Below are 15,570 nucleotides of genomic sequence, written 5' to 3' on the forward strand. Positions count from 1 at the left end.
GGAAGAAAAAGAAGAAGAAGAAGAAGAAGAAGAAGAAGAAGAAGAAGAAGAAGAAGAGGAGGAGTTTGGATTTGATATCCCGCTTTATCACTACCCTAAGGAGTCTCAAAGCGGCTTACAATATCCTTTTCCCCTTCCTCTCCCACAACAAACACTCTGTGAGTTGAGTGAGGCTGAGAGACTTCAAAGAAGTGTGACTGGCCCAAGGTCACCCAGCAGCTGCATGTGGAGGAGCGGGGACGCAAATCCGGTTCATCTTTCATCACCATTGCAAGGGAATGCTTTGTCCCCTGATGCTTATACTGCTATGAGTTAGTGTGACAATGTTGCTGCAGGATCAAGCAGTCTAGTGCATGGGGGTCTGGAGCTATCAAGGCCGACCAAGTATAGATAGACTAGTTCAGATAATGGAGGCAGAAAATGGGTGCAGGAAGGAAGACAAGTTCAAGGCAGTATAACGTTACAGCAGCCATATAAATGGTGTTAACTGGTATTTTGAAGGCAAGCAGAGTGCCCCAGATGGTGTTTCAAAAGATAAAGCATGGATTCATTGGGTGGGCTTGATCCTTTTACTATTATGGTTTGTCAAGCTACGTTTTCTAACTGTTAATCTGTGATTTCTAATGGCCAGCCTCTTGGGGATTGATATGAGAAGCAGTGAGAGGCACTCTGCATAGTTTTTTAGTGTTCTACAGATGATGATAAAATTCTGGTTTCTTTCAATACTGTGATTATAGTTCTAAAATCAATAGAGGTAAGTTTGATTTTAAAGTTGTCTAGATACACAATGGTACCTCGGTTTTCGAACGTAATCCGTTCTGGAAGACTGTTTGAGTTCTGAAACGTTTGAAAACCGGAAACTCAGGCCGGAAGCCTCAAAACGGAAAACTCAATATGGAAAACTCAGTATGGAAGCCGCATTTCCTGTTTGACTTCTGAGGCATGTTCGAAAACCGAAAACACTTACTTCCAGGTTTATTGCGTTTGAAAACTGAAACATTCGTCAACGGAGACGTTTGAAAACCAAGGTACCACTGTACTTTTCTTTCCTGATGAAGAATAGTAGTGCACACACACTGGCAGAAAACAGCACGTTAGAAGAGCAGAAGATGGAAATCTAGCCAACTAGTAGAAACTGCCAACTGGCTACGCGAAGGCAAATGTACCTGGTATAGGCCAAGAAGCAGGCAGTTCTGAGAAGACAGACTGACAGGTGAAGAGGGGGTGGCAGCACCTATTATAGTGGGTGGAGCCTCCTCCCAACCTGTGTTGGGCACAAACATTTGTGCCCTGGTGTTTTCCCTCTGCATAGGAATCTCCATTCCACAGTCATATGAGGAGGACAAATCCACCCCTTGCTAAACATGTCAGAGGACAGTGGTGGACTTTAGGCTCTCAAATTTCAGTAGCACCCTGTATAATGCTGAAATTTAGCACTCCTCTCACAATCTGTTCTACAGCATTGTTGTGGTGCAACTGCACTGGTTGTGCTGCCCTAAAACCGCCTCTGCAGAGAAGGATTTGCATAACCTTTTTATATGTTTTTGTGTGTACTGTATCATCATTTTATCACTGCTTTGTGGTCTAAACTTGGATTTCCTCTGTGTTTTTTGAAGTTGCTGTTCTTTGTACTGGCCATGTAAATCGGCCTGCCTTGTTTTAACATTTCACATTGTCCTTGCTCCTCTCCCAAATACCTGGATGCTGGAAGCAAAATTATATAACCAGGTTGCATCAATTTAAATAAAGCTGTACTTACTTTAGACAGAGAGTTCGTGTCCTAAATCATTCTGTCTGAATCAAAATAATTGTATGATTACGTACTGGCCTGATTTTCTACTTACTTTTCATTCCTGGCAAACTCATTTTACATAATGAACAGAAATTAGATGTTCTTGCTTGATTTTTTTTACATGGGTAAAAATCTGTGTTTTATTTTATTTCCAAAATAATGTATTCACAATTAAAGATGTGGACAAACTGTGTAGAATTAAACATTTGAGGTTATAAATCAAAGTATGCCTGATTGTCTTTATCTTCACTTCATCTGCTTTGAGTTTTACATATCTTCCTGAACAAAGCCATGTTTGTAAAGGATATTAAGTTTTGTTTGGTCTTCCTCTTCGTTTTAAAGTACTCGGTGGACTTTAATATGAAGTTATGATCCCCTAGACTGATTGATATATAAACATAAGACAGATGGTTTAAAGATGACTCTGATGATAATTCATTTTTCAGCTAGACATGAAGATACTTTGATTACAGTATGTTTAAGCAATTATAACACGGTATTCAGTGTTAGTCTCGTCAGCAGGGAGCACATAGGAAACAAGTTGCACGTTATTCATGCCCAACAAAGGGTGCACTGTGGTGTGACCCATTTTAATTCCAAATGTTAGGTTAGCAACATAGAAATTTAAAATATGTCATACAGCAAGGTAAATAAATTAAACATAGACTCAATATAGAGTTAAGTACATAGTTTTTTGGCATAAATATTTGTTTTGGAAAGTATTTGTTGCTATATGAAAGAAACTAGTATGTTTGAATTTTGGTTCGACTTTGCATGCAGCTTGTTAAAAAAGTCACGTGGCTCGTTTTTAAAGTTTACAAGGGTCCTAGCTATATAATGCCGTTTATTTTATTTTATACTTTTTAGAAAAGAATTTTAAGGTAAAGTGCTGGGGGCGGGGCGGGGGAATGTAGAGGATTCATTGAAAAAGTGTATCTCGTTCAAAACCACATTTCTACAGATACGCTTTATAAACGATGTTGGCATGTTTCAATGATAAAACTTACACATGGGTCTTGCGCAATAACCATCTAGTAAATAGAATGTTAAGTATTATTTCAGTTGATATCTTCAATGCCTCTCTTTACTAGGATAATTGATCGTTTGGATGGTGTTCGATTGTTATGGTCTTTACTGAAAAACCCTCATCCAGATGTTCAGGCGAGTGCAGCCTGGGCTATTTGTCCTTGCATTGAAAATGCAAAGGTGAGAAAATATTTTCTAAGTATTTTACTAAGTTGATTGTTAGTAGGAATTGGTGGGATGGCTGCTGATGGTACCAAGCCACTGACAGTTCCCTCAAATAAGGGAAAGCAATGATCTTTCCCTATGCATTTTACAGGGGGGGAAGGGGATCTAGCAGGGTACAATTGGATCCTGAACGCCTTGAGAATTGAACATTTTGGCTCCCGAACGCCACAAACCCGGAAGTGAGTGTTCCGGTTTGCAAACATTCTTTGGAACCCAAATGTCTGACAGGGCTTCTGTAGCTTCTGATTGGCTACAGGAGCTTCCTGCAGCCAATCAAAAGCCACGCTTTGATTTCTGAATGTTTTGGAAGTTGAACAGACTTCCGGAACGGATTCCGTTCAACTTCCGAGGTACCACTGTATCTAGAAACAAGCCCTGAAAAGAACAAGACCTGGAAAGTTTATGTGTATACGCACACACACCACCAGCAGCTGAAACTAAGATCAAAGAGAGTTTCCTAAATAAGTAAATAACAAACAGTTGTTCCTCAAATTAACAAGTTAATATATTTGTTCATCAGTTACAGCAATACCAAAACCAGAACCAGGCTTTCTCGGTAGTGGCGCCCACCCTGTGGAATGCCCTCCCAACAGATGCTAAGGAGAAGAGTAATTGTATAGCATTTAGGAAACATCTGAAGGCAGCCCTGTTTAGGGAAGTTTTTAATGTTTGATGTTTTATCATGGTTTTACTATTCTGCTGGGAGGGCAGATGGGCTGGGTATAAATAATAAAATTATTATTATTAAAATACTACTAAAAACCAAACTCAACAGTACTTGAATAGAGCATATTTAATATTTATTTATTTATTTATTTATTTATTTATACATACATACATACATACATACATACATACATACATACATACCCTCGCCAATCTGGCTGGGTTTTCCTAGCCACTCTGGGTGGTTCCCAACAGAATAAAAGAGCGATAAAATATCAAACATTTAAAACTTCCTTAAAGAGGGCTGCCTTCAGATGTCTTCTAAAAGTCAGATAGTTGTTTATTTCCTTGACATCTGATGGGAGGGTGTTCTACACTACCAAGATAGCCCTCTGCCTGGTTTTGTTTGCATCATAAGCCATTGGCAGAAACTACAGTTTGATCAACAAGATGCAGGCTGTAAAAAGCGACATAGTTGTTGGTCATTAATCTGCCACACAATGTATGAAAAGCCCTTGATACACATCACTTGTGGCCCATGGGCCAAATCAGGCCCATCAAGCCATTGCAAGAGGTCATGTATGTCTGCCAGTGTGATTGTGGGGGGCACATGTATATGCAAAAGAGGCAGTGGGTCCACTGGTGTATGACTCTTGGAGGACTTGCCAATGGTGAATGTGGCCCCTGGTATACCTGATCTATAAATCCATCCTTTTTCATATGTATCCATTGCTGTTAAAATATATATTAAATGATTTAAAACCAGTCGCAGAAACTTTTATGGATATCTTTGCATGAGCAAATCCTATATCTAAATGGAACATTATTATGTTATGGATTTTGTGCTTTTATGTTGTAAACCTCCCTGCGATCTTTGGATGATGGCCACTATATAAATTCAACAAATAACAACAACAACATCCATATAGGCTGCATAGTCGCCTGGAACTAAGTTCCAGTGCTCTTAATAGGACAAACGTCTGCAAAGGATTGTACTGATAATTGCTATTAAGACTTGCAGAGAGCGTCTCTTTTAACCTACCCAGTAGGATACTTCTTCTGTTAAGTTGTCATCTTTTTGAAATACCATCTCCTAGCTCCTGTCAGAGCCCCCGTTATTTTAAAAGCCGCTGCTTTCTGAAACTCTGGAATCCTTCCATTGCCTATCAAAATTTTAGCCATGGTAAACAAGGCAGCCCAAAGTTTACGCTGCTAAAATGGAGGTTTCTCAAAACATATATTAAAGCTACAGATTATTACCATATTGATCTTAATTCCACGATGTTACTAAATTGCTTTGATAGCAAACTTCCAACAACATTGGATTACATTACATACACTATCGTAAATTGCAGCATATCAAGACTTGCCTACAGCCCTTCCCACATTTTGCATTGGAGATGTTATTCAATTTGTATAACCTAGCTAGCATTATATGCCAGCAACTCAAAACTTTGCATTAAGCTTCTCTCATACCAGGAGAAGCGATAACCACCCAATGCCCAAATATGCCATTACCTCTCCTCCAAGAGACAAGTGTATCATCCCCAAGCAAGAGCAATATTTTAAAAATTCACACCAAACATAAAGGTAAAGGTAAAGGTACCCCTGCCCGTACGGGCCAGTCTTGACAGACTCTAGGGTTGTGCACCCATCTCACTTAAGAGGCCGGGGGCCAGTGCTGTCCGGAGACACTTCCGGGTCACGTGGCCAGCGTGACAAAGCTGCATCTGGCGAGCCAGCGCAGCACACGGAAACGCCGTTTACTTTCCCGCTAGTAAGCGGTCCCTATTTATCTACTTGCACTTTGATGTGCTTTCGAACTGCTAGGTTGGCAGGCGCTGGGACCGAGCAACAGGAGCGCACCCCGCCGCGGGGATTCGAACCGCCGACCTTTCAATCGGCAAGCCCTAGGCGCTGAGGCTTTTACCCACAGCGCCACCCGCGTCCCCCACACCAAACATATAGTTCAGTAAAAAGGGTGGTAGTATTGAACTATAGATGCAAAAAGCTGTGATTATCAATTGCAAAATAGGCTCTCAGACTATGAAATGCGGGATTTAGATGTACTGATAACGAAAGGGGGAAACTGAAGCTCTTCTTTACACTTCATAATTTAACTGGGATTGAAACAAAACATGATTCTGTGAAAACAAGAATGGCCTATAAATTCTGGTTTTCATCCAGATTCTAAACAATGCAGCAGATCAGAGGTGCTAAACCACTGGAGTCAGTGGAGAGCAAGCTGAAACATTCTATTCCATCCTCTTACACTAGGTAGTCAAAATGCTTTTGATCCTTATGGGAGAATGTGTTGCCTCTGGTAGGCTATATTTGCGGTTTTGTAGGACACTTTTGAATGGATCCCCAAAACCTTGAACGTACAGGGCTGCAGGATTAAACAGAAAGCAAGGATGTTGCAGGAAGGAGTTGAAAATTACTGAATACTAAAGCTAAGGCAGATGGTTTAGTTTTATGCTATGGTACAGGTCACAAAAATGGTTCCCTGTATGGGAAAGTCTTCCCTCCCTCCCTCCATTACAAGCAGAAGTCCTGATATACCTGAACTGCTTATATTGGTGCATAGAGGGAGGGAGGGTTGTGTTAGCCCAGCAGTGCATTTCTGTGTCTTATGGCAAGCAGTGTTACTTTGCTTGGTGGTGACTAATGTTATTTTGTAGTGGTAGGGTATATATATAAAATTGAAACATTTATTTTAATATGTTTTATTAAAGAGAGAGAGAAGAGCGGCCAAGCAGGCAACAGAATCACCATAACAGAAGTAGATTTAGATTAATTAGCTGGTTAATTCAATAGCTACAAACCATAACGGTAGAAGTAATTGCTGTGACAGAGTGGAAGTGCATTAGCCAATCAAAGCAAATAATTATGAAGAATTGCAGTGAAAAGTGTTCTGAGCTCTGTTGATATTGGAAAGTCATTTTGTAGTCAAGATACTCCTTTATTCCCTATGCTGAATAATGTAAACATAAGAAACATTCAGAAATTACAAAGTTTTCCTTGTTTCAAGCATGGTTGCTCTGTTGATCCTAAACAAAGACAGATAGGATCAAAAAATGATTTAGACACTTTTAATTGTGGGTAAGGGTCTCTTGAGCCGACCTCAACTTCTACATGCAAAAACTTTTCTTCCTATTACCATTATTATTTTCCGTATTTCAGTGAGAAACTTAGTTTGATTTTCCCCTTAATTTTGAGTACTTTTCTTACAAAAGAATGGAAAAAAATTGTTTCTGAGGCTATGCTTGTTTATTGCTATGTTTCTCCCAGTCAATTCATATTTCAGCACATAAAACTGTGCATAAAATAGGAATGGGAAGAGAAGTTCTGTACTGTGCTCTGAGCACACATAGGAGACAGACAATGTTCTACCTTTGCCATATTACTTGAAGGCATTTAACCATGCAGCATCTCTATATAGCATGAATGATGCCATTGGCCTTGCCGGGGAGGGGGCAGTTTTGCCAGAGTGCCTGTTTTCCCTAGTGTGCGTCTCTGAGTGACACCCTGCTCAGTTCCCCAGTAGTCTGCAGCATGGGATTAGCCCAGGGGTCAGCAAACTTTTTCAGCAGGGGGCTGGTCCACTGTCCCTCAGACCTTGTGGGGGGGGTGGACTATATTTTTTGGGGGGGGATTAACAAATTCCTATGCCCCACAAATAACCCAGAGCTGCATTTTAAATAAAAGCACACATTCTACTCATGTAAAAACACACTGATTCCCGGACCATCTGCGGACCGGATTTAGAAGGCGACTGGGCTGGATCCGGCCCCCGGACCTTAGTTTGCCTACTCATGGATTATCCAGTTACCTTTGCAAAGCCATTTAGGGTGTTTCAGTGTGTTCCCATAGCCAGCAAAGCCAAGAAGGCACGCTTTCCTTCTTCATGTTGCAAAACCTCAGGGACCAGTAGGTTAATTTGGCTGAATGAGATAGCAGTACTGATTTGATAAATTTGGAAGGTGCATTGAGTTGGTTTAGCAATCTGAGGCATCTTTATGGCAAGAGGATCTTTACAGATAGGGGCCACTAAACTTCATTATGGAGCTTGACCACTCATGAAGGAGTCACCTAATATGGCAGAAAACACTTCTGGCCCACCAGGCTCCTGTCTATAGAACTGTGTGCTCCGCTCCCCGCAGTAATCAAAGTTGGCCATCCTTATATAGTTATTTGCCAAGACGTTTGCCTCATGTGTTTATCTCTTACGTTATGCCGTTAGTTTTCCTTTCTCATATAATGATACTTTATGAAATGCAAAAGAGGCAAACTGAACCTTCTCCTCCTTCCTGCCCTCCGGTAAAGTTGGGTGTGCTGCAAAATGGCAAACCATGGAACGGGACAGGGACAGGTCTCCAGAAGGAAATGGAGTCCACAGAGGACTCTTGGTAACTCAAGTTTATTTGCTCAACCACACCATCACATTTTTGGGCAAAAGTAGCCAGAGTTGATAAATTGGCTTTGACATCTTAAGCTTTCTAAGATATTCTAAAAGGAAAATACTACTGCGTTGTTTTTTTATTGGGAAGCTTTTATCTATGAGGGTAGAATATTTATAAACACGGTGCCTTTTCAAAGCAGCATTTAGTTTACAGTACTTCAAACTCAGAAGAGAGTCTCGTTCCGAGAACTGAAAGAGGTCTCAAACTTCAGTATTTTGGCAGACCAGTATATATGTCAAGGAATGTTGATATTAAAATCAACAAGCGATGATGATCTGGTCCTGCAAATCACATGGTCCACAGCACCCCAAAGATTCCAGTGGGTAGGGCTCTAGTATCTCTGGGACTCACTCAAAAACTGACTTTTGATGTGACCTTGGGGAATTTTGTTTATTCTTCACTGTTGCTCTTGTACACATCTATAATGAGGGGTCTTTCCCCCAGCCTAGACTGTGAAGGGGTGCGGGGAGAAACCTGATTTAGGATTATTATGGGAATAGTTCTGAGAAATGAAGAAATGTAATATGTAACTGAGGGACCTCTCCACAAATATACTTTATTTGTTATTCATGAGGTTACAGTGACTAGAGAAATTGCTGCCATGATCATGGGATAAGAATAGATGCTAAATGTATTTATTCTCCTCTAGTACATTCACATTTTACATTTCTCTGTAGGAGGGCATGTCTCAAGTAGGCTGCTCAATATTCACATAATTCCTGACACAACACAGACAACATCTCAGGATTCACTTTACTTTACAATGCAGCTCATATTGATTAGTTGTGGTTTGGATTTGTACAGTGAAAGGTGCATAGGAACACATTTGATATTCAACCAACCATCAGGTTTGGACCACTGCAGGCTGTGCTTGGATTAAGTCCTTAATCATGGTAACAACAGGTCCACTGAAATCAACGTGATTTAGCTTTAAATCCTAGCTTTAATTTCCGTTGTCTACTCTCAGCATGACTAAGCCTGGATCCAACCCATAATGGACAATCACATTTGGAAACTGAGAGAAAAACGGGCAGTGAAATTAGCTCTAAAATGGAAAAAAAAGAGCAAAAGCAACTTGCGTTTTCATAGAACCATTGTTTACATTAAATGGAGATTTAGCCAATTAAGTAAATTGTTTTGTTTTGTTTTTCACTCAGGATGCTGGTGAAATGGTTCGTTCCTTTGTTGGTGGCTTAGAGCTGATAGTCAATTTATTAAAATCAGAGAATAAAGAAGTTCTGGCAAGTGTGTGTGCTGCTATAACCAACATAGCAAAAGATCAAGAGAATTTAGCTGTTATAACAGATCACGGTGTTGTCCCTTTGTTGTCCAAACTAGCAAATACAGTAAGTAAAGCATTTTTTGTAATATGTTTTAACAATTGCTAGCTTACTGAAACCTGCTGCATGATGGCATTCTAAGTGTGGCTGCTGAAAGTACTCACTTTATCACAGAATGGGGGAAAAAGGGAAACAAAGCGCATTGGGGGAAAACCAGTAGATTCTGTTAAAAGTGAAAACTTTGAGAGGGCCAGAATTAAAGCCTTTGGTATGGGCTTTACTGTGAAGCAGCTGAGAAGACCAGGCCCTTATGTCTTTAAACTACAAAGAAACATAGGATGACCTAGAGACTGGGCAGAGAAATGCAATTTCTTTATGTGCTGCATTTTGTTCTTGAAATGATGTATTTACCTAGCCTTCATTTTATTTTTTTAAATGATACTTCCTTGTTTACTCACTTTAATACATGGTTTAAAAATCGGTTTATAAGGCTCATGTGCACAGAACACTTAACCACAGTTTAGCACTATGTGGATAAGCCTCAGTGAGCCTTAGCTAAGCATTTGGCTCACACACTGCCCCTTTCACTCTCATCCTCCTGCAAAACCAAGAGGAGGACTTTTGCCAAGTTTACTTCCATTTCCAAAAAAATATATTGGTTTAGCATTATTTGTGAACCAGGATTAAAACAAACTATGGGTAGTGAAGCCAGCTTCATAACCCATGAAGTTGGCTTGTTGAGCAACTAACCATACTCGAATTTATACAAGAATTCCTGGTTTACATGTAGTATAAAGCATATATGATTTGAAACTAGAAGTAAACTTGACTAAAGTCCTGACTGTGTGGGAGGAGGAGAAAGGGTGTGACTGAGTCTGATGCTTTGCTTGGATTTGCTGGTGCTTGTCTATTAAGCCCTTAACAATGGGTCGCCAGTATGGTGATTTCTGCCATGTTGGCTATGCCTACGCTAATTCATGGTTTGTAGCTTATGTATAAGTAGCCCATAGTTACACACCAGCCTGCATGTGTGTGTATTGATACTGATTTGAAACTGAAAGAGTGCATATTCTATTAACATAACAGATCCACTATTTACCATGTTGCAAGTCAGTTTAAGGAAGCTATTGCTTTAAGATAAGAAAATAGACACCTCAACAGAGCGGCCGTATGGCTTTGCAAGGGAGCATGGCTTGTATTTCTTGTAAATAATATTTTCCTGGGAGCAGAAGTTCCCATGATTGGCCCTGCCTAATCTGGTTCCACTGTGCAGATAGCTACCACCCAGTGGCAAAGTTGAATGCTCCAGCACCGGGGGTGGAGAGTAGACAGGGGGTGCGCATCCCAGGGGGTGTGGCAGGCATCCTGTGGGCGTGGCACATCACCCGCGGGATGTGTGGTGTGTGTCGTGGGGGTGTGGCATGCCGCCCGTGGGGGCATGGTATGCGTCCTGGGGGTGCGGTGGGGTGCGTGGCGCATGTCTGGGGGGCGGCCATGGTAGTACCCCCCTCCCCAATGGTACTGGGGGCGATGTGCTCCCCCCGCCCCCCATTCCTCCGCCACATCAGATTTCATCATACAAACTGGCTCCCATGTCGCTGTGACAACATCTAATGGGGCCTAGCTTAAAGGGATGGAAATGTCCATTGCATTTTTATCCATTCCTAACGCTGTCATATGACGATAAGCTTGATTCAAAAGTCTAGGAGTACATTTCCAGGCTAACTAAATAACGGACCTATTTTTCCTCCTTTCTTAGAACAATGACAAACTACGACGTCATTTAGCGGAGGCCATTTCTCGCTGCTGTATGTGGGGAAGTAACAGGGTCGCCTTTGGGGACACCAAAGCCGTTGCCCCTTTAGTGCGTTACCTGAAATCAAGTGACCCAGAAGTTCATCGAGCTACCGCACAAGCCCTCTATCAGCTATCAGAGGATCCCAACAATTGCATCACAATGCATGAAAACGGGGTGGTAAAGGTAAGTGTTTAGATAAGAATCTATTCCTCACCCCCCCCCCTCTCCATAGCATGAAGATTAAGCCTCATGACCTAATGCCACCCTGCTATGAGTTTCTCCATCCTTGCTTCACACATCATTGTAAGTAAGTCAGTAAATTTTTATTTATACTCCGCCCTCCCCGGCCAAGACTGGGCTCAGGGTGGCTAACATCAAATATCAAATACATTAAAACACAATCAAACAATTGATTTAAATACAGCTTAAAAATTAGAATCAGAATAAAATTAAATGATTGCCCACGAATTACAACCATAGGGGCCGGGAACCTCAAGTATTTGGCTGCTGCTGCTGCTTAAGGGGGTGGGGAAATGTGGAGGAAATGTGGAGCACAGTAGCATCCTGTCACATGCTTTTTTTCTCTCTGTGTGTTACGGGCAAGAGACAGGAAAAAGAGGTGGGTGTGCCATGCATCCCTCATATTATCTATTCCCATTCTAATTTTCTTTAACTATACAGTAGTTTTCATCCACAGGGATATTTTTTCCTGCCCCTCTTGAGTGTCTGAATAGCTCTAGATACCATTGGACAAATGAGAAATGTAACGTTTTCTTATCTGAAAAGTTTAAAACCAAATCTCATTGCCACCCAACATTTTTTCTTGGACGGGGGTGATGAGTAAGGTTGCAATCCTAACTTCACTTTTTTTTTTTTTTTGGAGTAAAACCCATTGAATTTAATAGGACATATGTCTGTGTAGACATGGTTAGGATTGGGCTGTAAGCATCTTTATCTTTCTTCAGGTAAGCAAAGTAAAAAAAATTAGATAATACATGTATTGGTAAGTCTTTGTAGTAACAAATAGATGTTTGACTAAATAGGTAACTGCCAAAAAAATGACTAATTTATTTTAATTGCCCAATTTACTTTTAAAGCTCGCATAAAATTTGCGTTTTCCATCTTTAAAATGCTCATTTTCATTTACAATCTATGGAGTCATTATAGTACTTAATTGCAAATTATTATTCTGGGAACGTAAGAAACGTATATGCAGTTCAAACACACTTCACAAATAATTATTTTGGGACTTTTATTGTTCAGAAAAATTTAAACTCTGTAAAAATATTATTGCTTTGAGCTGATTTATTGCCAAAGCTTTTTGCTCTGAAGTCCTCGTTTCAAAAATTCAGTGGTGGATCAGGAAAGCAGTGTTTAACAAAACTTAGAAACAAGGAAACTGCACCTAAATATATACGTTTGAAATGGAGGTAGTATCACCAACATTGATATTCCTGATCCTATTGAAAACTATCTCCAGGATATTCTGCATACTTTTCTTTCCAGTTTTCAGTAAATTTGTTGTCTTCCCCAGATTTCAGTCTCCTCATAAAATACCTGATCTTTTTTGCCATCACAAGCAGAGGTAGACACGTACAACCTAGATGCCTTCACTTTTTTGAAAAGGTTGGGATACCATGCAAAGGTTGTGATATAGATGGCATGTTCATCACCTGATTGTTTGCATGTGTGAATGGGCCATCACAGATATACCGTACTTTTCCATGTATAAGACTAGTTTTTTTTCCTTTAAAAATTATGCTGAAAAGGGGGGGTTATCTCATACATGGATAGTGCATAGGGTGGACGTTTGATTGGTTGCTGCCATGGCTGTTAGCGGCTATTGGACGTGTTATTGGTGGCTGCGTCAAGGGCTGGTGTTGATTGGCTGATACTGCGGCAATTGGGCGGGCAATTGGCAGCTTCTGCTGGTGACTTGACAGATGAGAAGTGGATTTTGTGATGCGTGTGGGTGAGCGATATTTGGCAACCCCTCCCAAAATGTGAGTCCCCAAAAATATGAAAAATACACAGAAAAATGCAGTAATTCCATTTTTATATTAGCTTGTGTCACCTCTGAAATCCTGCCTTTCAGTGGTGAAGTCAGTTCACACATTAAGCTGCTAATCATCAAGTGTTCGGCAACCACAGCAACTCGGGCGAAGACCCATTGTCAATCTAATCCCAGGCAAGAGACGGTAACAGCCCCTGAGATGAGCTTATCATTACCTTCTTTAGTCTCTGCTTTGGTACGTTTCTAATTTAGGAACATTTGGACAACAAATTTGGAAATTGGCACCCTTATCTTGGCATGTTCTGAATATCTTTTAGTCTTATAAAAAGAAGCCTGTCCCACCAAGCTGTAGGTTTATTGGAGCAGTTCAACAGAAGCAGAGCCCTGCAGCCCTTTTGGTGATAAATGAGCCATTTCAAATAAATGGAGCTGCAGCCAATTTGTGCAGAAGGAATCATTAAAACGTTTTTAAATAAGACAGTTTTGAAGGTTCGGAATATATAAACAAGGTATGCTAAACCCAAATATATACTGCTCATTTTAATGGAAAAGGTTGCTGCTCTCGGCGAGTCTTCAAACTTTAAGAGGATTTGCCAAAAAGCCAAAGAATCTGGCACGGGCCGTAGATAACAGTTCCATCTTTCATCTAGGTTTCTCTTCTGTATTTATCTTGCTTGAGAGAATGCAGGGAATGTCCTTTCCTTCCGACTTGGCATCCTTTCTAAACCACAGAAATACACTGAGCAGCTTCTTGCAATTGTCTTAAGGCAAATTTCGGTTTAGGAGACTTTGTTGAAAAGTCAGGCTGGGATCCAAAGGGCCCTTTGCATGAGTGGAAAGCATTCTTCATGCGTGCACAGAGGGGTCACTGATTTTCCGTCCTATGGATCTCCTTGTGTTGCCTCTCATGCAACTCTGGAAAGTTCCCTGTTCTACATAAGTGGCATTTAGTGAAGGTGCATGACAGAACCCCTGATTTGTACTTGAAATAGCTTTGAATCCTGGCTAGGGTCCCTTTAATTTGAAAAAGCTAGAAGAAGACCTCCTGGGGGAACACTGTTTGTAAATAGTACTATCACATATATATATATATTTAAAAAATTATATGTACAGTTAATAAAATGAGTTTCTTATAACTGGCAGATACTGGGCTTAGCACACGGAGGCAGGGTGCCAGGTTATTACTTTTGGCATTGAGCGAAGCGAAAATAGTTTCCTTGCAAAAGAAACTATTCACAGAAGCTGAACATAAGAAATAACAATAAAAATGGTATTTCAGACTTCTTGACTAGCCTTTTTGGCATTCACTGAAAATACGATACATTTCTGCCTGAAAACAGCAAGTTTAATTTTACTAACTAGATAAAATTTGTAACTATTGAACTCGCACTCCGGGGTCACCACATTTATATGCATTTATGGATACCCTTTTCTAGAACTTGAGGGTCTTTTCAGTTCTTGGGAGCATTTTTGCAGAGTCTAGTAGATAACGGCCACCTCAGTGATGCCATAGCAATGTATTTTTGTGTAACATACCAGTGATTGGTTATTTGTGAGCGTTAATATGGAAGCAGCAGCTGTTATACCTATTTATTTTTATGGAAGTAAAACAGGTACAGGAGGGGAGTCTCATTTTTACAGCAAGGTCTCCATTCATGTCTTTGTGGCTACAGAGGAGAGGAATGCGCTTCATTCTTTGTTCTTTCTTTGTTGGCTGGTCGTTTGGCAGGCTCCAAGCAAGTGGTGAAGCTTCTATATCTATTTGTAGTCTCTAGGTCATGCAGCACCTTTAAAAAATCTTCAGTCTTGTAAAAGTTCTGAAGTCCAGCAGCTGGTGGGACAATTTAGGACTGGATAGGGCCCTAAGGGTGGAAACTGGAAAGCTTCTACTCAGATCTACTCTACAGGTGTGCAAAAATATCAAATAATGTTTTTGATCCTCTTAGGCCTGCAGAAATGTATAGAATATATTAATTTGACATTTATTTCACCCCACTTATTATGCTTCACCTGCAATTCCTTATGGAATTGCAACTTTGCATTGATAAATGGTCAGGCATTGAAACTTCTGGATTGAGTCCTGCCTCCATCTTCCTGCTTGCCTCTTCCTCCATTCAGGGCTGCCTGCTGTTTTGGGTTTTATTTGCAAACTTATTATTATTATTATTATCGTCATCATCATCATCATCATTATCAGCAGTCACATTAACAGAAATAGCAACAGCAGCAGCAGCAACAGCAGTGATGGTGATGATAGAGCAAGATAAATAAATATGTATTTTTTATAATAATTTTTAAAGCCCCAC

The 15,570-nt window shown here is 40.5% G+C and overlaps 1 protein-coding gene across 4 annotated transcripts in view; it reads left to right on the forward strand.

Moving 5' to 3' along the window:
• The window catches only part of ODAD2 (outer dynein arm docking complex subunit 2), a 93,450-nt gene that overhangs the window by 61,634 nt on the left and 16,246 nt on the right, over positions 1 to 15,570 (forward strand). For all 4 annotated transcript variants that reach the window (XM_077936810.1, XM_077936812.1, XM_028750196.2 and 1 more), the window contains 3 exons: positions 2,884 to 2,998; positions 9,330 to 9,518; positions 11,212 to 11,433. In XM_077936810.1, coding sequence (XP_077792936.1) covers positions 2,884 to 2,998; positions 9,330 to 9,518; positions 11,212 to 11,433 — 526 coding nt within the window. The remainder of the gene's footprint in view (positions 1 to 2,883; positions 2,999 to 9,329; positions 9,519 to 11,211; positions 11,434 to 15,570) is intronic.

The sequence above is a fragment of the Podarcis muralis genome, chromosome 12, assembly GCF_964188315.1.
Source record: "Podarcis muralis chromosome 12, rPodMur119.hap1.1, whole genome shotgun sequence".
In the NCBI taxonomy this organism is placed as follows: domain Eukaryota; kingdom Metazoa; phylum Chordata; class Lepidosauria; order Squamata; family Lacertidae; genus Podarcis; species Podarcis muralis.